This window comes from Euprymna scolopes, chromosome 10 (genome assembly GCF_053919585.1).
Source record: "Euprymna scolopes isolate OS-2025 chromosome 10, ASM5391958v1, whole genome shotgun sequence".
In the NCBI taxonomy this organism is placed as follows: domain Eukaryota; kingdom Metazoa; phylum Mollusca; class Cephalopoda; order Sepiida; family Sepiolidae; genus Euprymna; species Euprymna scolopes.
This window is the reverse complement of record NC_136491.1, coordinates 72,318,019-72,332,325: the sequence shown is the minus strand read 5'-3', so window position 1 is coordinate 72,332,325 and position 14,307 is coordinate 72,318,019. Positions and strand designations below refer to the sequence as shown.

General features: G+C 39.1%; 1 protein-coding gene across 3 annotated transcripts in view; it reads right to left on the bottom strand.

The window, feature by feature from the left end:
• Positions 1–10,531, bottom strand: part of LOC145286102 (ADP-ribosylation factor-like protein 13B) — a 62,966-nt gene extending 52,435 nt beyond the window's left edge. For 2 of the 3 annotated variants that reach the window (XM_080134793.1, XM_080134794.1), the window contains exon 1: positions 9,882–10,525. In XM_080134793.1, coding sequence (XP_079990919.1) covers positions 9,882–9,940 — 59 coding nt within the window. In that variant the 5' untranslated portion in view covers positions 9,941–10,525. Of the gene's footprint in view, positions 1–9,881 lie in introns of all 3 variants that reach the window. The other variant, XM_080134792.1, reaches the window with a different exon arrangement.
• Between the last annotated feature and the right edge of the window lie 3,776 nt (positions 10,532–14,307).

Sequence of the window (14,307 nt, the reverse complement as noted above, 5' to 3'; positions counted from 1 at the left end):
TGATTAAAAAATACATTCTGCCTGGCTCTATCATATATAGCGATTCATGGAAAGAGGAAAATAATATCGAACATTATACAATTAACCCTTCTGAGGATTTTGAGTCTTTTGTAAATCCACAAGACCAGGAAATACATACCGAAAATATCGAACTGCTGTGGCGCGACGTAAAGAAGTGGGTCAAGAAACCTGGTATGCGTGCAATATATTTACGACAATATCTGTCTAGATATCTTTTTATAAAAAGCCAGAAGGACGAGCCTGATATGATTTTACACAATTTTTTCATGGAAGTTTCTAAAATGTATCCGCATCCGTATGCACAGAAGTAAATATTATAAAGTTTCTTTTTAATTTGATTAAAATTGGTTTTTGTTATTGTTTATTTTATTTTACTTCACTCGTGCAGTCGTGCAGTCGTGCACGCTTTTCGGGTTTGTATCACACAGATTCGAAAAAGTTGTCAAAAATATATATAAACAAAATGCAAGATAAGTTACTTTTCTAACTGGATAATATTTTAGTGTTTTTTTTATTTAATGCAACAGGTTTATTCAGCTCGAAAACGTATTTTCCGATGTATTTGAAAATTCAAAATGGCGCCGGACTGTTGAACACGGTAAGTTTGGGAAAATGAGTTAAAAGTAAAAATACTGTTAGAAACTCGCTTAATATGTTATCGTAACATAGGCTGACATATATTCGGTGGGTTTTTTAACTGTGTTTTGTATATTTTTTAGTTTTAACTCATTTTCCCTAACTTACCGTGTTCAACAGAGTCCCCGCCATTTGCAGTTTTCAAATACATCGGTAAAGTTTTTTCGAGTCGAATAAACATTTACGGGTTTGTATTACTGTACACAGATTCGAAAAAGTAGTCAAAAAACAAATATATAACAAATAAATGTTATCAAAGGCAAGATAAGTTACTTTTCTGCCAAACTGGATATATTTTTTGTGTTTTTATTCAATGTAACATATTTATTCAGCTCGAAAAACGTACAGTGTTTACCGATGTATTCGAAAATTCAAAATGGCGTCTCATACCCTCTTTAACACCGTAAGTTTGGGAAAAGGTGTTATAAATAAAAAAAACTATACAAAATACTATTAAAAACCCGCCGAATATCTATGTCACGGTAACATATATTGAGCGAGTTTTTGAAAGTATTTTATCCGGTTTTTTTATTTATAACATCTTATCCCACACTTACCGTGTTAAAGAGAGAATCAGATGCCATCTTGAATGTTCCAATACATCGGTAAACACTGTATGGTTTTCGAGCTGAATAAACATGTTACATTGAATAAAAACACGAAAAATATATCCAGTTTGGTAGAAAAGTAACTTATCTTGTCTTTGATAACATTTATTTGTTATATATTTGTTTTTGACAACTTTTTCGAATCTGTGTGTACAGTAATACAAACCGCATTTATTTGTTATATATATATTTTTTTTGTATTTTTTACATTAGGTCCACCTCCACAATTTTCTTTAAAATGACGACTTTTATAGGTTTTCGACTATGCTGAATGCGTAAATGGGCCTGTTTATCGCGCGTAAAAACATGGCCGCCAGGGAATTACAATGCATAATACAGGTCTTTACTCTAACTACTTGTCTCTGCAAAATTTAATTAGAAACTCACTCATGTTACCGTGACATAGGCGGACATATATTCGGTGGGTTTCTAAAAGTATTTTGTATAATGTGTTTGCTTGAACTAATTTTCCCACACTTACCGTGTTCTACAGAGAGCATGCCGCCATCTTTTTTTTTTTTTTTTAATAAACATTGTATGATTTTCGAAGCGATTACACGTTTTAAAGTGAGTAAAACCACTAAAAACTTTTCCAGATATGTAGAAGAGTAACTTATCTTGCCTTTGTTGAAATTTATTTGTTATATATTTAGTTTTTAACCACTTTTTCGAATTTGTTTGTATTACTGTACTGTACACAGATTCGAAAAAGTTGTCAAAAAACAAATATATAACAAAAAAATGTTATCAAAGGCAAGATAAGTTACTTTTCTAACTAACTGGATATGTTTTTAGTGTTTATATTTAATGTAACATGTTTATTTAGCTCGAAAAACAGTGTTTACCGATGTATTCGAAAATTCAAAATGGCGGCCGACTCTCTCTCGGAGACGGTAAGTTTGGGAAAAGGGGTTATAAATAAAAAAAAAAAGTCAAAATACTGTTAAAAACCCGCCGAATATATGTCAGCCAATGTCATGGTAACATATATTGAGCAAGTTTCTAATAATGTCACGGTAACATATATTGAGCGAGTTTCTGTCTGCTTTTTTATTTATAACTCATTTTTCCAAACTTACCGCCTCAAAGACAGTCGGCTGCCATTTTAAATTTTCGAACACATCGGTAAACACTGTTTTTCGAGCTGAATAAACCTGTTACATTAAATATAAACAGTGTTTACTGATGCATTCGAAAATTTAAAATAGTGGCCGCCGACTCTCTCTTTGAAGCGGTAAGTTTGGGAAAATGAGTTATAAATATAAATAAAAAAACAGACAAAATACTGTTAGAAACTCGCTTAATATGTTACTGTGATATAGGCGGATATATATTCGGCGGGTTTTTAACAGTATTTTGTCTAGTTTTTTATTTTTAACTCATTTTCCCAAACTTACTGTGTGAAAGAGATAATCGACCGCCATTTTTAACTTTCCAATACATCGGTAAGCACTGGTGTGCGACAAGTGGAGTTAGCCTGAAGTGAAGCAAGATGGAGTGTTCATGGCAGTGGTTGGGAAAAGGTACTTGGTTATCGGTACTATCCTCTCTCCGACACCCTTCGATTGGCTGCGGTTAAGTGCAACCCTGATGCTTCTACTAAAAGACAAATTCTCGGGGAGACCGCAAGAGTCTATGATTCTTTATCATTGTGCTTGCCCGTTTCGTTGCAAGGTCGAATTCTGCTAAGCAAGCTTTGGGAAAAAGGATTAGGGTGGGATGTGCTGGTTCCACCTGAATTGTTTTCCTTATGGAAGAAACTTTCAGATCTTTCTGGATTGGGGACCATTTCCTTTCCCCGTAAGGCACTCAGTGAGAGTGAACCTGGCGAATTCTTCCTATTTTGTGATGCCTCCCCGGAAGCCTGTGGGTTTGCGACATATGTGGTTCAGAAGTGTCGATCTTGTTTGGTATTTGCCAAAGCTAGGGTGGCTCCTTTGAAAAAGAAAACACTTCCTACTCTGGAGCTCATGGCTGTGTTCCTGGCCATGAAGTGGATGCCTACGATTTTAAGAAACTTTGGAGGATTCACTCCTGAGATTCACGTGGCCACAGATTCTCAAGTGGTCCTCTCTTGGCTTATCTCAGGGACCATCACGAGCAAGAACCTGTTTGCCCGAAATAGGCTAAAGGATATCCAGCAGATGAGCATTGAATTAGAAGCAACACTCAACTTGTATCCCTCATTTCGGTACATTCCAACGGCAGAGAACCCCGCTTTGATCACAAGGGGAATGACGCTGGAAAGGTTCAAAACCTGCTTCCAATTCTGGTGCTTTGGTCCAGGTTGGTTGAGTGGCGGCACCACTCCTTAGGCTACTCAAGACTTGCCGTGCCTCAACAAACGCAGCCAAGGTATAGCTCGTGCATCTTGGAATGCTGCGATCCTCCATGGAGAGGAAACACCTACTGTTCTGCCCCTAAAAAGGTTTTCTTCATTTAATAAACTCTTAAGAGTGACTTTCTTAGTCCTGAAATTTATCAATCACTTGCGTCGGTTAGAAGTTGACAGTGAAAAACTGGCAGCAGTTTTGTTTATGCAGACGATGCAATGCAAGGTATATGCTGAGGAACTGGATTTTTTGCTAGATGGGTTGGTGCGGGACCTTGATTTGTTTATTGATGATGAAGGTCTAATCAGGTCAGGTGGCAGAATTGGTAGATCTCTCCACTTCAGCAGGGAGGTTAAACACCCTATTCTGTTGCCAAAGAGTCACCCGATTACCAAGCTTATCATAATGGATGCGCATGCTAGGTGCCAGCACTTAGGGATTGCGTCCTCTTTAGCGGAACTGAGATGTTGTGGCTACTGGGTGCCAAAAGGCAGACAGGCAGTGAAGACGATCCTTACTTCGTGAGCACTGTGCCGAAGGTACAATGCCAGACAAGTTTTGTCACCCAATTGCCCGTTCCCTTCAAGCATACAGGAGTGGATTTCACCGGTCACCTTTGGGTTAGGCAAGGGGTAAGGAGGTGAAAATGTATCTACTGATCTTCACGTGTCTCAGTGTCAGAGCTATACACATCGAAGTGCTACCTGACATGAGTGTGTTGGCCTTTCTGCAGGCATTGGTGCGGTTCACGAACCTGTATGGCATCCCGTCTACCATCTACAGTGATAATGCTAAAACTTTCGTAGGAGGCGGTCGATTGTTTAAAAGGTTGATGCTAAACCATGATTATCAACAGAAGTTTTGCTCCTGTTCTATCAAGTTCTGTCCTATTCCACTTTACTCACCTTGGGTGGGAGGTGTTTGGGAGAGGAGTATCCAGACAATTAAGAATTGTCTTTACAAGGTGGTTGGTAGAGGTGAGATGGATTATTTTTCTTTACTTACCATCATATCGGATATCCAAAGAGCTATCAATAACCGCCCTCTGACTTATCGAGAATCTACAGAGAAAGAGTTAGAGGCAGTAACTCCTAACATGTTTTTGTGGCCTAACAAGAGTCCTGGGTTGCTTTTAGATCTAAACGATGAGGATTTTGCCTCCCACCTCCCACCCAGCCGAGAAAGGCTGCTCAGGACCATGCAGTTTCGGGACCAGTGCCTGGAGAGTTTCCGCACTCTGTGGTATAATGAGTACCTGTTGAGCCTCCGGGAGAAACTCCAGGGGCGTTCTAGAGTGCACTTCCAAAACATTAAAGGTTGGAGATGTGGTATTGGTGAGGAGCCCACATAAGCCTAGGCCGTTTTGGGTTCTTGGGATTATTTTGGAGATGTTTTACGGAGACGATGGGGTAGTCAGGTCAGCAAGGATAAAAGAGGGGGGTGATGCGGTGCGTATCCACTCGTTAAAAAACCTATTCCCCCTTGAATTATCCTTAAGTGGAGAGGATCAAGATTGCAAGATGGATCCATACCTGCATCTGTTGATAGGCCTGAGGACGGGATTAACGCTATTCCTTCTCAATCAACACCTGCCAACAAAGTAATTTGGCTTTGTCCTATATGCGGTTCTCCACAGGGTGATCAGGACATGATTTGTTGCAACGGATGTGATGACTGGTGTCACTTCCAGTGTGTGGGAATCGAGTCTCCACCTCCTGCCAGACAGAAATGGTATTGTCCAAGTTGTGCACCCCGGAGATGGCAGCGAGGTAGACCTAGCCTCCTTCCTGAATAATTAGTAACCAACAAAAAAAAAAAAAATAACCAAAAAATTATACTAACAAGTGAACTTCCTTGAGTAAGTGCATGCCTTATATTTTTTGTTTTCCTTCATTTTCTTTTTTTTCTTTCCTGGGGAATGTGTGAAAAAAAAAAGGGCGGGGATTAATGATTGCTCAAGAGAGGGAGAGCGGTGTGCACTTACCTTGCTTACTAACAAAAAGAGATTGCCTTGCCTTCTCTGCCTTTTTAAAGCTTTTTTTTTTTCACAGGTCAGGTGACAGTTAATCACATTAATATCATTTTTAATTATCTTTCTTTATTTGTCATTTTATTTATACAATTATGCGGGAGTGATTCAATAAAAAAGGTCTAAACTGCTAAAAATCATTTTTTGGGTTTGTATTACTGTACTGTTGCGGACTAGAGTATAAATACCCTAACTCGCTTCAAGAAAATATAATGAAACGAATGGAATTGAAGTAAACAAAAACTCAATTGATGGATAAGATAAACGTGTCATTTATTTACTGTTGAAAGAATGAATGTTTTAGATATAACATGTGTTCATGTCCGCGTTCGGGTGTAACCATCGTTTGTTGCGGGACTGGTGGTGTATAAAGAAAAAGGAAATGTGTGTTCATCTCACGTTCGGGTCACTATCGTTTGTGCGTGGGAAGAGAAGTGAGTAATGTAATGGAACGAGAAATGGCAATCCATCATGTAGACAAAGAAAAGGATAGACGGTTGACATCAGTTAAATTGTGCGCCATGTTAGCAGTCAGCTACGTGATGGTGTTCTCTGGGACAAGTAGTAGATAGAGAGAGAAAGAGTGAGAATGTCAATCCAGTTCATGGAGAGAGAAAGCGTATTAAGTGTACGTACGGTCTGTTAGCTTTTTGTCCCACGTAGTAGCAAGTGGTGTGAGGTACACGCGTGCATGCCGAAAAGGCACGCTGTCGGTCCGTAGACCGACCAGCTAGGAGGCTGGTCTGAAAAAGACTGGAAATAGCTTGTCTCTTGCTTTTGTGGTCTTTTGCGCATATGTGGATTTCCTTTGAAAGGTGAAGTGACGTTGTCCTTGTGTGCGTACGTGTACGCATGTGTGAGTACATGTGTGTATGTTAGCGTGTGTGTATATACACGTGAATGTGAGTGTATGTATGTGAACGTGAATATATGTAAGTGTGTGGACGTGGGCGCGTATGTATATGACAAGTAATATGGCTTGAAATGTGAACGCGTGTTTTTGTGTGAGACTAGAAAAGGCTCGCGCAATACTCCCCTTCCTAGGAAAAAAAAATATATATGCAGTGTGTGTGTGTGTGTATATATATATATATATATATATATATATATATATATATATATATATATATATATATATTTTTTTTTTTTTTTGTAAGTAATGTTTTCAGCAATAGACTTTCCGTCCTGTTTTTTGCTGTTGGTGTGGTTCTTTAAAACAAAACGTCAAAAATAGTGTGTTCGTAAAAGTATTTACTTACGCGTGAAAAAATGTTTACTCTTTTTTAGGCTAACATTTGTTTGTTTGGTTTTTGTTGTGTGCTGACATGTGCAACGAGTTGCTTGGGCAGAGAAATTAATTGTTCGTTTGGAAGGAAAATTTTTTGTTTCGTGTTGACGGTGTCTTCGCAAGTGATTCTGCGGGAGAATGTATATACATTGTTTGGACGAGTGCTAGTTGCACATTCGTTCGCGTCGAACGAGTTTCCAGTTGCCGTTGTCTTCGCATGTGCATCTGCGGTAGTGTGTATACATTGTCTGTACGGGCGTTTGTTGTGCATTCATTCGTGGTTGTCGGCTGTCAATGAAACTTCCAAGTTGTGAGTTTATCAGCGTGCATGGTGCATCTCAACTCGTATTGTTGATTCAACTTCTTTCTATGTGTTGATAGGGATGTCCTGTAATTGTTTCTTTGTTGTTGCGTCTGCTGTGCGGGAGGGAATGTGTATAGGCCTATGAGATTTTGCTCCTCGCGTTTGTTGCAGGGTAATGTCAGGAAACCGTGAAAAATGTTTGTCGAGCTCGAATTTTTCTTTAAATACGGTATGAAGTCGAGAGTTCCGTGTTTGTTTTTCTGCTGAGTCTGACAAGGGGTCTGGTCATTGTTGTTTGTAGTAGTTATTTCTGTCGGTGGTAGTTCACTTGTTTTTCTTTGTTGAAAAGTTCGTTTTTTTCTTTATCAAATAAAACGCGCGTCTCGCTCAAAACAATTAATTTCAAAAAGGTAGGGTCACCATGCTTGTTCGTTTCACGTCAGTCGGGCGCCAGTTTGTTGTGGTGGTGAAAATTAGGACTAATGAATTGAATTGAGAAAGAGACGAAGTATGTGTTAAATTGAATTAAACGAACTAGGATTTATTTTGTGAAAAAACAAATGAAAGAAAAAGGTACAACACGTGTTTAGTTTGGTGTGCGTCTCTCGTTAACTGGTGAGAAAGAAAGTTTATAGCTTGGCGTGCCTCTCGCTGTTAGCTGGTGAGAGGGAAAGTGTATTGATGTGGAGAGAGAGAGTGTGTGTATATGAGTGTTTTGTTCAAACTCATCCATTTCATTTTTAAATAATGGGGTCACCATTTCATGTTGCGGATCAGAGTATAAATACCCTAACTTGCTACAAGAAAATATAATGAAACGAATGGAATTGAATTAAACAAAATCTCAATTGATGGATAAGATAAACGTGTCATTTATTTACTATTGAAAGAATGAATGTTTTAGATATAACATGTGTTCATGTCCGCGTTCGGGTGTAACCATCGTTTGTTGCGGGACTGGTGGTGTATAAAGAAAAAGGAAATGGTGTGTTCATCTCACGTTCGGGTCACTATCGTTTGTGCGTGGGAAGAGAAGTGAGTAATGTAATGGAACGAGAAATGGCAATCCATCATGTAGACAAAGAAAAGGATAGACGGTTGACATCAGTTAAATTGTGCGCCATGTTAGCAGTCAGCTACGTGATGGTGTTCTCTGGGACAAGTAGTAGATAGAGAAAGAGTGAGAATGTCAATCCAGTTCATGGAGAGAGAAAGCGTATTAAGTGTACGTACGGTCTGTTAGCTTTTTGTCCCACATAGTAGCAAGTGGTGTGAGGTACACGCGTGCATGCCGAAAAGGCACGCTGTCGGTCCGTAGACCGACCAGCTAGGAGGCTGGTCTGAAAAAGACTGGAAACAGCTTGTCTCTTGCTTTTGTGGTCTTTTGCGCATGTGTGGATTTCCTTTGAAAGGTGAAGTGACGTTGTCCTTGTGTGCGTACGTGTACGCATGTGTGAGTACATGTGTGTATGTTAGCGTGTGTGTATATACACGTGAATGTGAGTGTATGTACGCGAACGTGAATATATGTACGTGTGTGGATACCTTCTTTAACACGGAGAGTTCGGGAAAAGGTGTTATAAATAATAAACTAGATAAAATACTATTAAAAACCACCGAATATATGTCAACCTATGTCACGGTAATATATATTGAGCGAGTTTCTAACAGTATTACTGTGTTAAAGAGAGAGTCGGGCGCCATTTTGAATTTTCCAATACATCGGTAAACACAGTATGTTTTTTTAGCTGAATAAACATGTTGCATTAAATAAATAAAAACACTGAAAACATATCCAGTTAAGTTAGGTAGAAAAGTAACTTATCTTGCTTTTGATAACATTTATTTGTTATATATTTGTTTTTTGACAACTTTTTCGAATCTGTGTACAGTAATACAAACCCCATTTTTTTTTTTTTTAAATTCCTGTATTTAATAAAAAAGATTGTTTTCTAATATTGTCAATTTCAATATTTCATTTTATTTATAAAATGACGCCAATTTCTCTATCCGATAGGTGGCATTCTTATTACCGGTGTAACAGTAACACTGTAACAACACGACTTATGTCCCATTTTCTTCATATTTTAGATTTCTTAAACTGCAAGAGGGCTCCAACATTGTTCTGTCACATCATACAGACTTTTCTGTATTTTCTTTACTTTTAATTGTCGCCATAAGTGCCAATCTGAATAAGCACTATTTTTCGTATTATAACACGAATTAAAGGCATGTTTTTTTTATTTATTTATTTTTTTGCAAAAAAATAAATAAATAAAATAAAAATAATAATGCATTCACTAACCCAAATAATAACCCTAAAAATAACACATATTAAAGTAACTACCAAGTATGGACTCAAATACGATAATTATAAACTGCAAAAAAATGAAGTGTTCCTATTTACAATGCCTCCACACGGGACAGAGTTAGACACCAGGGTCGTTTTTTAACGTGGAGAAAAGGAATAAAAATAAAAATTGTCTCAGTCGTGAAGGATTTCTCCTCCACTTACAGAGAACAAGAAATTGAAGTGCAGTAATATCTGAAGAACAGATACTACATTGTGATCTTGTCCCGAAGGCCACAAGATGTTATTAAAAAAATGAAGTGTTACTGAATCAACTGTTGTCGTTTTTTCGTGAAAACTTTTAATCCTTACCTTTTTATTCGACGTTTCTGAATGAAGCTTTGTGCACACTCTCGGAATATGGCAAACATTGAATTCCAATACAATTTTCGGTCTTATAATTGAAAATGTTTTTTTTTTTAAATGAAGTTATAAAAATATGAACGATTTGGGAAAAGCCGTTGTTTTTGTTTTCATCTTCTTGGTAACAAGCGAGACAAACAGCTTGACAACGGATTTTTTTTTTTTTTTTTTTTTTTTAGTAAATTGTACAAATGACAGTTCGAGTGCCTCTTGGTCTCATAGTTAAGATAATATAATAAATGAAAATCCGATCAATAATTAATGTGAAAATCGATAAGTTGAGATATATAACGGGACGGAGAAATTAGAAGGCAAAATACGCAATCATAAAAATAATTTTCTTTTAAATAAAATCGCGTTAAAAATGTTGATTATTTCCATTCATTCGTAGTACTGTGACTGTGCTTGTTTTTTTTTAAATTTTGTATTTCGGTGGATCAACAAAAAGATAACATTTGGCGGGTGGTACATCAACTGAACGCATGTTTATGTTTTTGTTATCAAGCTAACACAGTTATAAGACAAATTCTTCAAAACATTCAAAATAGAACAAATATGATGTGCGTAGGCGCCGCCATTTTGAATGTTGTACTGTTGTTAACCGGAAGTGGGGGGAGGAAGGGGAGCAGACTATTTCTAGAACAGGTGTAAAAAGAAATTAAAATTTTTTTATATCGATGAAGAAATAAAAATACGGTTATGCAGAATTTAACCTCTCTCTCACTCTCTATCTCTCACACACACACACACACACACACACACACACACACACACACACACACACACAATTTAACTCTGTAAATTAGAATTTACAACGATTTATGGTAAAGTTTGTCAAAAGTGCTGTTAAATTTTAATTTCATCCCGTTTAAATCTTTTCTTTTCCAATCGCGTATGCGCCATTGAACGAAATCGAAAATAATTGAAAAATCAAAATCAAAAACAAAACAATTTTTATTAACAATGAAAATGTAACAGACGAAAGTGCAACAAACATAAACAGGAGCAAATTCCCACGGACGAGGATTTTGAATGCGCTTCCTTCCTACCTTGTCCAATCAGAAGCCAGCTCTGTCACGTGACCGAGTTTATAAAAGGTTAAATCGGCAGCACACTCTCTCTTTCTTCCTGGGTATGATAAAACTTGTTCGTAAAAGCAAAACTGGTGGGGATGAGTTAGGTAATTTCCGGCCCTTAATGATGCTTAATGCTGAGTTAAAGATTTTGGCTAAAATCCTCGCAAATCGTCTGCAGCTTGTCCTGGCCCGTCTTATTAGCCCCGAGCAAACGTGTGCCGTGAAGGGCAGGACAATTCAGGATAACTTGCACACGATATGCCTGATGATAGAAAAAGTCGACACTGAGGCCGCGCTGATCAATTTAGATCAGTCCAAAGCCTTCGATAGGGTTGACCATCGGTACTTGGGAGCTGTTTTTCCGCGGCCAGTTTTGGCCCACAATTTCGTTCGTAGTTTCATTTTCTCTCTGCTAACCCTGCGGTGATGGTAGAAGTGAATGGGAAAAGGTCGAGACCCTTCAGTTTGTCACGTTCAATTCTTCAAGGGTGCCCGTTATCACCCATGCTATATGTGCTTGCGATCGAGCCATTTTTGCACAGGCTAAGGGTGAATTCGGTCCTACGCGGAATTGCTTTGCCAGGTCCGGATGCCCAGGTAAAGTACTCCGCCTCTGCCGACGACGTAACTGTGCTTGTAATGAGCAGTTCTGAGATTAGTGTCGTCAGTGTAGAAATCAGATTGTACGAAACAGTAACAGAGGCCAAAATCAACTGCAACAAGTCTTCGGGTTTGCGCATCAGTGCCTGGAAGGGTATGCCCCTTCAGGGGCCCTTTAGTTGGAGTGACGGGCCTTGCAAGATACTCGGCATCTGGTTTGGTCCTGACCTCCAGCTGGAGAAAAATTGGTTGGAGGTTCTGAAAGCGGTTCGGTCCACAGCTGGGCTGTGGATCAGTAGAAACCTTTCATTAAAGGGAGAGCGGAGGTGTGTAATACCCATATCTATCCAATCTTTATTTATCGTCTATCAGTGCTTCCAATCCTGTCAGATACACTGCTATATTTGCAGAGGACTCTTTTCAACTTTTTATGGTCTGTCGCGATATCTGCTATCTACATCCTTCTGAAGGCGGTCTAGGTTTGCCAAACGTGGAGATTCGGCTCCACACACTACGGCTCTACTACCTAGATCGAATGTGCACACAAGATAGGGAAAACGGTGGCCTCTGGATGGAGGACACCAAGAAAGCCTTTCCGGCTTTGAGAGGGGTGCACGACTCCAAGGGGGAGGCACACAGGTTGCCCCGAGGTGAATGCCCCTTCTACCGCGAGTGCCGACGTGCACTGAAGTTCCTTTTAAGAGTTAAGGAAAGCCTCTCCAATGCTCTGCTGTTGTCCCGAAAGGCATTATATCAGGTTTTAGTGAGGGGATCCGTAAAGGATGTTATTGTTGAGGGGCTCTCTTTGACGAAGGGCCAGCTCCGTTCAATCTGGCCTTGGGCGCCTGGGTCGAGATGCCTCACTAACGATGGCTGGTAATTCGGGATGCTCTCTGGTTCGGTAAGAGACTTCACGCAGCTGGCTTGGTGGATTCGCATATTTGTAAACAGTGCGGAGATGAGGTCGAGACTTTATGTCACGCCTTTGTATATTGTCGCATCGTGGTGCCACTGATTGAGTTTGTTACAGGTCTCATGGTTTGCATGCTGAACACATCGTCATTAACTTTGGTTCCTATCAATATCTGTAGCAATTGGTTTCCGACAACGGATAGGCTTAGAAAAGAATTGTGTTTGACCTTGCTAGCAGTGATGAGAAGTGTTGTCTGGAACACATGCATAAGAGTGGTCTACGGATCTGAGGACTTCGCTCCCATCGATCTTATACGACTCTTCCGCTATCATTTGAAGGGTCGTATCAAGGCCAAGAGAGTTAGACTCTCTTTGTCAGACTTTGTTGAAAGGTGGGTATCAGTTGCGCATGTGTGTCTGGTGAGAGAAGCAAGTCTTTACTGGTTCTTGGATGTTCATTAGGAAGAAGAATTTTTGGGAAGCAGAAACCAACGTTAGCTCTGACTCGTTTTTAGTCCAGAGTAGGTCATGATTAAGGCAAGAGTAGGACCATTTTTTAGGCTTCTGTGTTCATAACCTAACTAGTGTGTGATAGCGATCATTAGGCCCCGTTTTAAGTTTGTCCCAGTTTTTTTTTTTTTTAATCCCATTCCCCTCCTCAATTAGGTTACAGATCACTTGATTCGCCAGAGATGCGAGTTCCCTTTCGAAGTTTTTGTAAGAGGTGTTTAAAATAAAGCGTTCAGACCCGCATCACCCTTTTGACTGGCGAATCGGCACATCTGCCACAGTTTAGCAACAGGGGGTCTTTTGTTACTAACATTGTAAATATTTCATCTTTATTTTGTACATAAAATTTTTATTTTCCCAAACCCCCCTTTTCTTATGGATTTTAATTAGGTTATCATGGTATGATGTTCTTATGGTGATTGACGAAGGATTTATATGCTGATGGATGTATAGTATGAATGTGGTATTGTGGTGGAAGTAGAGTGAAAGTAGGAACTAGTTAGGTTAGATTAGTTAGCATTAGACAGCAAAGACCATCCTTCCCCCACCCCCATGTTCGGCCTTGTGCTAAATTTTTCTATTTTTTACTTTTGTAAAATTTTGAAAATAAATTACTTCTTCCTGGGTATGAGGGTTGTTTGCATTTGGTTAAGGAATTAGAGCTGAAGTTTTAAGCAGTTTTATTTCAGAGAGTCAACGGCTGGAAGGGTTACATCCGATTCCAGGTGATTCGCAGCAAACAGTACCCCCCCCCCATTTAGTTGAATGGTTAAGTCTTTGTATCGCAAGTGTGTTCTTAGAATTCTACCCAACTTAGTTCAAAGTGGGCCATATTTATTGTTGTGTAATAGTCTTGGTAATGTTGGGTTTGTCAATGTCGCATCCGATGTGGTATCAAGTTTAGGGATATCGAAGTAAATCTTTTTCTCCGAAGTTGGTATAGTGCGCAAATGGGTGCAGTTGCAATGGATTCTAGTTCCATTAGATGATTCAACTGTGTAGCTTCTAGGTCCTTTGTCATACTTGACGATAGTTCCAGGGTGTCAAGTGTTGTTGAGCTTATTTAGTACTTGTATATACTGACCTAGCAATAGTGATTGCAATTTTCTGATGCCACCATAATGATCATGATGGGCTTTCATGCTTGCAGATCTCTCCTATAATTGTTTGCAATGTTCTTCCTATCCTGGTTCAGATTGGCTGGGTAAGATGGTTAGTATGGGTCTTCCAAAAAGCATTTCAAACGTTGATGGCAGTTTCCTGCCTATTAGTATTGC